The sequence below is a fragment of the Hippocampus guttulatus genome, chromosome 7 (genome assembly GCF_054856545.1).
Source record: "Hippocampus guttulatus isolate MCC_2025c chromosome 7, RoL_Hgut_1.0, whole genome shotgun sequence".
NCBI lineage: Eukaryota > Metazoa > Chordata > Actinopteri > Syngnathiformes > Syngnathidae > Hippocampus > Hippocampus guttulatus.
In genome coordinates this window covers 16,267,550-16,274,709 of record NC_141267.1, presented here as the reverse complement: position 1 = coordinate 16,274,709, position 7,160 = coordinate 16,267,550, and the positions used below count along the sequence as shown (strand labels likewise).

General features: G+C 41.2%; 2 protein-coding genes across 3 annotated transcripts; one reads left to right on the top strand and one right to left on the bottom strand.

The window, feature by feature from the left end:
• Positions 1 to 31: 31 nt before the first annotated feature.
• polr2eb (RNA polymerase II, I and III subunit E, b) lies at positions 32 to 2,411 on the bottom strand. Its single transcript, XM_086114751.1, is given in 8 exon segments — positions 32 to 171; positions 249 to 317; positions 728 to 796; positions 977 to 1,048; positions 1,217 to 1,297; positions 1,368 to 1,483; positions 1,815 to 1,989; positions 2,203 to 2,411. Coding segments are annotated over 7 exon segments (636 nt in total). The 5' UTR covers positions 2,260 to 2,411; the 3' UTR covers positions 32 to 171; positions 249 to 251.
• A 162-nt stretch (positions 2,412 to 2,573) lies between these two features.
• Positions 2,574 to 6,984, top strand: gpx4a (glutathione peroxidase 4a). 2 transcript variants are annotated; one of them, XM_086114749.1, is made up of 7 exons: positions 2,574 to 2,731; positions 4,228 to 4,322; positions 4,388 to 4,532; positions 5,210 to 5,361; positions 5,448 to 5,472; positions 5,749 to 5,808; positions 6,530 to 6,984. In XM_086114749.1, the coding sequence occupies exons 1-7, from the start codon at positions 2,627 to 2,629 to the stop codon at positions 6,566 to 6,568; spliced, it is 621 nt and encodes a 206-aa protein (XP_085970875.1). In that variant the 5' UTR covers positions 2,574 to 2,626; the 3' UTR covers positions 6,569 to 6,984. The 2 variants fall into 2 exon arrangements, with proteins under 2 accessions (XP_085970875.1, XP_085970876.1); XM_086114750.1 differs by lacking the exon at positions 2,574 to 2,731 and adding an exon at positions 3,644 to 3,811.
• Positions 6,985 to 7,160: the final 176 nt, after the last annotated feature.

Here is a 7,160-nt window from a genome sequence, read left to right as displayed (position 1 = left end):
CCCTGATCTACATAGAAGAAATCAGTCTGGCTTTATTTTCAATAGATCATTTTTATTTTACAAATTTCATTTTTGGAATAGAAACACAAATGAAATGTAACACAATTAAAACAGGGATCCAAGGATGATGAGTGTGGCTGGAACGTCTTCGAATGCTTCCCCAGTTGACATCTAGGATGGTAAATATAGACAGTCATTCTAACTGGTCATCATCGAAATATTGTACATGTCTGATATGGATGACTAACCTGTCACTGCACCAGCCTGTAGGTGATGTACCGTCCAGCTGTCTCACTCGGCCTGATGATTTTCACCACCTTGGTAGGGATTTAAAGTGTCAGACCCAAATTCTAGTGTATTGGTGACTATCTTTCCCCGCCTTTCTCATCTAAAAATGTTACTTTAAGGAACTGCCCCCCCCCCCAACCCTCTCCTGACCAGCCTTATATCTTAGAGCAGCACCGGTGAAACAAAAGTAAAACTGCTCCCCCCGTTTAAAGATGCATAACATCGAAAATATTGCCATGGGTTGACACTTTGCTGGTTATATGCTAGCCATTTTAGTACGTGCTATTTACTCACGCCTCTTTTTTTTAAACTGTGCTTGATATTGATGATGCGCTGAGTAGCCAGACCCTTCCCTGTTTCGCATTAAGTCTACTTCCTGTTCTAATAGTCATGACGCTTTTCCCCTCTTTGCCTTGTTTCAAAGTTATGCTTTGTTTACCTGCCCCCTCTTTAAGCCGAAGTAGCGAGCCACAGGGTCTCCGGCTTGGATCCTGGGGAGCTGACTCTCCTTCAGTTTACCGAGCATGTTAAGGCAACCAAATGCACATATTGTCCGTAAAGAAACACATTGCACACTACATATATACATTACCTGTCAAAAGTTTGGCCGACATGGCATGCATATCCAAACTATTGACTGGTTGTGTGTATATAGGTTATACACACACATCTGTGGTGGTGTGTATACATTAAGAGGATACTATCTTGCCAGGAGCTCCGTCACTTCCTCTTTTGTCATGACGATGTGTTCTGGCACAAGCTGAAAAACAAAGATGAACAAATTGTCATTTATTATTATTTACTTTGTGACAATTTTTTGTATTATTAGTTTATTAAAACTATTCAATTTAATCACAAATTGATAACCTAACTGCAGTATGTTATATTGAAATGTGTTTCCTGACTTTGTTTTGGCTGGTGTTTTTACCTCATGTTCTGTGATGTTGATGAGTAGCTCCTGCTGCAGAAACTGCTCCAGGATGTACTTGGGTGCCATGTCCACTAAAGACTGGGAGGTATGTACAGTCATGAATACAAACATACATAATGTTTACATACAGTATAGTATGTGACCCAACTTGTTTTGCAGAGGGTGTCATGCCCATCTGGACTACAATGATGGCCCGTGTGATGTTCTCCTCCTGCATCCTCTGACAGTACATCTTGATAGTCTTGATGCCCACCTTGGTCTCCTCTGAAAAAGAGCAGAAATCATTTAACATGTGTGACAATATTCATCGAAAGCTTAATTTAGGTTTTCAGGAACGATATTCGGCAACTCAAATCAAAACCGATGCCACACCTCTCTGGGGGGCAGCGGAATCATATAAGGACAAAAGACGAATGATTAAGGGTTGGGAAACATTTGGTTATTTATTGCATTCACGTATCCCAAAAAAAAAAACAATTACAAAAAAATGGAGGCGTCAAACATTTTTTAAAAATGGTTTTCAATAACCCATTATGAACGAGTATCCGCGTTTGAAAAATATATTTTGAGTTCCATCGTATCTTTGGGAGCTTACCAGGGAAGAAAACAAACATCTGGTCTGTGGGGTCATCATTGTGCGCCACCAGCACGGTGAGGTCAGTGCGTCTGGGTCGACTCTCGCTGGGTTTGTCTCCAAACTGACTCTTGAAGTCGTCCAAAGTTTGATCCAGCTCGTCCTGGGTCACCAGGTAGCCTCTGTCGTGGCATAGCTGGAACGTAGAATATCATATTTTAGAGTAATTCCACTTATTACTGCTCATGAGTCACTTCTCTTACGATTCTGGCCAAAATGTACAATTCGCAGCATCCGCTACACAGCACCATCTCCAGAGAGACAAGTAGCAACCGTCACAAAGGTAATAGTAGCTAACATCAACGATCGTAACGCGTTAGCTTAAAAGCAACCACAAGGAAAAACTCACCTGCATGATGGTCTTGCGAATCTTCCACAATCTGTATGTTTCCTCCTCGTCGTCCATACTTTATCTAAACAGTCGTTAGGAATTTAAATGAATTATACTCTTCTTATTAGTCACAAATGGGTGATTTTGTCGCTGCTAAATATTCACTATCTGCTCCTATTCGACGCACGCTAGCGTTTACTGGCGCTGACTGATGACGTTTGATAATTTCTTGTACGGAATGGGCGGAGTTTCAATAAAATGGAAAAACAAAACAAACAGAAAGAGTAAAGAATGTTGACGGAGACATATTTTTATTTTGTACACGTGTAATAACATGTGTACAAAATAAAAATATTCGTGTAAAATAAACGTAATCAATATTTTATATTCGGTTTCGTAACGTACAAGAAAGGCGGGGTGGGCGGCTTCAGTTTTGATCAAAATGTGCTCCAACATGAGACCGTTATGCTTAATGATAACCTGTGCGGCTACGGCCACCATTGGAGTGTCGTTGGCGGTGGTACTCTACTTTCTTATCCCCTCTACGGTAAAGTACTTAATTTTTTTCTGGGAGGTGGCCTGCTGCTCTTTGTGCTTGAAATGTTCAGTAAGCATGGCTGGGAATGTGTGCTGCTGTTATCAGTACCAAGACATCAAGCTGACACGCTGTCACCGCGCAGCACTCATAACAGCATACAATTGTATTTATCTGTTTGCCTCTCGAATTAGTGTCTTTTATCTGTAATTGCACAGGCAATATTTTACAGGGGTCATATGGAATATAGACGAGTCAAAGGCACAAACAAACTCAAGCACCTGCTCGAGGCACCGCGACCATTAGGGGGAAACAACGAGGAATTATTCTTACTTGCATGCGCAAGTAGTAATACACGGGCTGGATGATGACAGTGAATTCAACTAAATCGAGTCGATTTAGTACACAACAAGCAGCTTTTTGTCAGATAGAAAGATGGCATGGAGTATACCAGTGTTTTGATTTAAGGGGCGGTCAGGGGAAAACTCAATTTCAAGACACCGTTGTGGTGATATTTATTGCTGTGCTTTATTGTCGTTCTTGGGGTACCAATTATTTTAAACCAGTATTCACACTCACATTCACAACGAAGGGCAATCTAGACCTGAAATGCAGATTTTCAAGTCAGGCCTGAGCCAAGATTCGCACTCATAACCTCTCAACTTTGAGGCAGACTTGCTGACCATTAGTCCACTAGTGGTGCTACACTGATGAAAAAAAATGCATCTGGAAATCACGTGACACCTTCAACCAAAGTCCCGGAATGTTCCAATTTCTTATTTTACAATATCCTTTTATGAGCTTATGATAATGTGGTGGACTCTAGACCCCAGAACCCGTGAATGGGTGATGTGGATTACGGGTCAGCACTGCAGAGCATCAGCTATTGGATAACGGCAGCTTATCAGTTGAGTCACTGAGCCCTTGGCGGCTTTATAAGGGTCTGCAGGGGACAAATCAAGAACGGAGCAAAGGAGGCTAAATAAGGAAGGAGTTGAATTGCTTTCTGCCTTCAGAGGAGCTCGCTGAAGGGCAGCCATGCGTCTCGTAGGCTCCGCCGCTGTCCTGTTCAGTGTCCTGCTGCAGGCTTTGGTAAGATTTCAGCGTGTTAGTCTGCGAATGGGTGGCATGGAAGCACATCCACTGCAAGAATGCTAGATAGACAGATTGTGTAGGCGTGCGAAAATTTTTTCACAGATGAGAGCAGTCATAATTGATCATCTTTACGTATGTGTTGCACGAATGCATTTCGTTTACTCCATTTTAATGTATGCAGTACATTCATTTTTTTCAGTTTCAATTCTTGTTTCCATATATATACTGTATATATATATTTTTTTTTAACATATAAATTACAGTGGCTAACTCTATTTTCAATTAATAATTTGTGTATATTTTTTTACATTTAACTTTATTCTTAATTTTCTCATATGAAATAAGACATTGTCAATATAATGTATTTTATCAGGGTGTTCCCACGATGAACATGTCTTTCTGTCATTCTCCAGGGAGCCCCAACAGAGGACTGGAGCTTGGCCTCATCCATCTATGATTTCTCAGCCACCGACATTGATGGCAATGTGGTCTCTCTCGAAAAATACAGGTGAGCCTTTATTTCCGTGTGTAGCGTGAATCAGCCAAACTGTGACTGAGGACATTCTTTTTTAGGGGCAACGTGGTCATCATCACCAACGTAGCCTCCAAATGAGGTAAAACGCCCGTAAACTACTCTCAGTTTGCCGAGATGCACGCCAAATATGCTGAGAGAGGTTTACGCATCCTCGCCTTCCCTTCCAACCAGTTTGCCAACCAGGTACGTTCCATTTGCTCTTGCTGAGATGTGGTCAATTAGCAACTGTGCCATTTCATTCATGAGCATATTTACGATTGAACCCACCTTGTGCGGGTTGGTAACTAGCTGCCATATTGGATGTGGCAGATCTTTCGGTAACAGGTCCTGTTCGGTGATATAAAAGAGAGGCTCTGTATATATTGGATATTAAAAAGTCTACACACCCCTGTTCAAATGGCTTTTTTTTTTTGAGGGGGAGGGGGGTGATACCTTAAAATGAAACCAAGGTAAATCATTATCATGATTAATGTGGCCCATAGACCTCAATCAGCCATACCCAACCCAGGGGTAGTTAGAAAAAAAGGGATGGCGGTGGGGGCGGTCAGTGTGAGCACAAAACTTTCAGGCAAAGTCAGGAAAAGCCTACTAGATCAGAACCTTATCTGTGGTTGATCGGAGGTACTTTAAATGGCAACAGGTTTGTGTTGGCTCCTATTTAAATCACTGGATTTGTTTTAAAGCTGATCCATTATTTTTTTGTTGAACGTCATTGGTTAATTTTGAACACAGCCACATTCACATGAGGGATCTCAGTTGTATGATTGTGATGTATGATTCAGCACTCGGGGGGTGCATCCAGTCTATGTCTTATACGTCGATGATGTCACCCATATGGATTTTGTTTTGTCGACTGAAAGGAGCCGGGGACCAATGCCGAAATCAAGCAGTTTGCGCAGTCGTACAACGTCCACTTCGACATGTTCAGCAAGATCGACGTCAACGGGCCCGACGCTCACCCGCTGTGGAAGTGGCTGAAGGAGCAGCCCAACGGGAGAGGCTTCCTGGGAAAGTAAGACTCATTTCCATCACCTACTCCAATCTTGCCGTCCTGTTGTTACATCACATTTGTTTTCTTTTTTCTTTTTATCCCCGCAGTGGCATCAAGTGGAATTTCACAAAGGTAAAATCGCATCGATGCGCTGGTTCTAATATTTTGGCTACCAACAAAATAAAATGATTTCCAGCTTGTTTACATTTCAAAAACGCACTTCGCTGAAGTCTCACAAGATTTACTGATGTCTTTTTAGTGACTTTTGTGGCACGTTTTCCCAGAAAAGGATTGTAGGGGTGTTTGTCTTCTGAGGTTTTGCTGTGTTAGGAAATGAAATGGAAAAAAGATTGAAATGCATTAAAAACTAAACAAAGCAATTTTTTTGATTTCTTCTTTTCTGTGTAGTTTCTGATCAATAAGGAGGGTCAGGTGGTGAAGCGATACGGACCCATGGATGATCCAAGCGTATGTACAGAAAAGGCTTCATTGTAGGGCTGGGTGATGAATAGGTTTGATTGATTCATTTGACTATTACTTCCAGATTTTTTGCAAAGAATAAAATACAAGAATTAAAAACAATATGGGGGGGGGGGGTGAAAAAAACATTAAATAGATTTCTTTGTTGTTAAAAAAAAGAAAAATAGCAGACTTTTTTTTTTGAAAAAATAGTTTTAAGAAACATTTTTGAAAAATATATTTGAGGGGAAATCCGTTTATTTTGGAAAAAAAAATTTTAACCCAAGTTTAAAAAAAAAAGTTAACGTTTTATTATTTGGAGGAGCATGGTTTTTTTTTCTAGCTACTGTACTAAAAAGTGAGTCTTCGCTGATGTGCATAGCTTAAAGCAGAGAGGATCTAGTTTTAAGAAAAAAAAATCACAGCCAGTGTTGCTTTGTGACTTTTCTGACCCCTCTAGCAAAGAAATTTCAAAAAGCAATTCGCAACTTCAATTCCCTCTAAGAAACAGACAATCCATTCACGTTTGCATATATCAAGGACAGGGCTCAATGGAGGGCAATCACAGAGTTTGTTATTATTATTATTCTTAAAAAATCTGATTTTGGTGGATTATGTTTGAAGGCCAGATCACCCAGCCCTACTTCAGTGTGAAGCTTTGTTTCCTTTCATTCCTTGTGCACTTGTTACTGTGAACAGTCTAATTGGATGTGGTGAACGTTTTGTGCAGGTGATGGAGCAGGATCTTCCTCCATATCTGAACGCCTAGATGACCAACACCTCACTATCTCGCCGTTGTCTCATTTCCTTCTGTATTCTTCCCTCTCTCTGAGCATCGGCGGACGAGCTTTCGTCTCAATCCCCGAGCCCTATGACGGTCTGCCCGTAAAGCCGCCTGACGGAAAAGGCAGACTCGATGCAATTGGCGTGCAAACCCGTCGGGGATGATCACTGAGCTTTTGTTCTTCTGGCCCGGAGGTGGGAGGGACGCAGGGAAAAAAGATGAAATGTAGCATTACAAACACTGGAAATAATGTCTATGTTCTTCACTAGTGCTGTCATTCAAGTGTAAAGAGAAGTTAACAACTTTAATCAAACTAAACAAGAACAAGGACAACTACTGCTCATTTGATGGGAATAACGGACAATAAAAACGTGCCATTCCTTGGCAAGTGTCTCTGGCAATTGGTTGCTGCTTGGAAAACTGGGTATGTAATTAATATTTGGTTAATTGTATGGCTCATGTTTTCCTGAGAAGCCACGCGCTTTCCTGGGTCCACTTCCACATTTATCGTCACACTTTTGCTCATTGGTACCCTTATCTACGGTGCTGAGTTAAAAACTAATGAAATAGTTGTCAT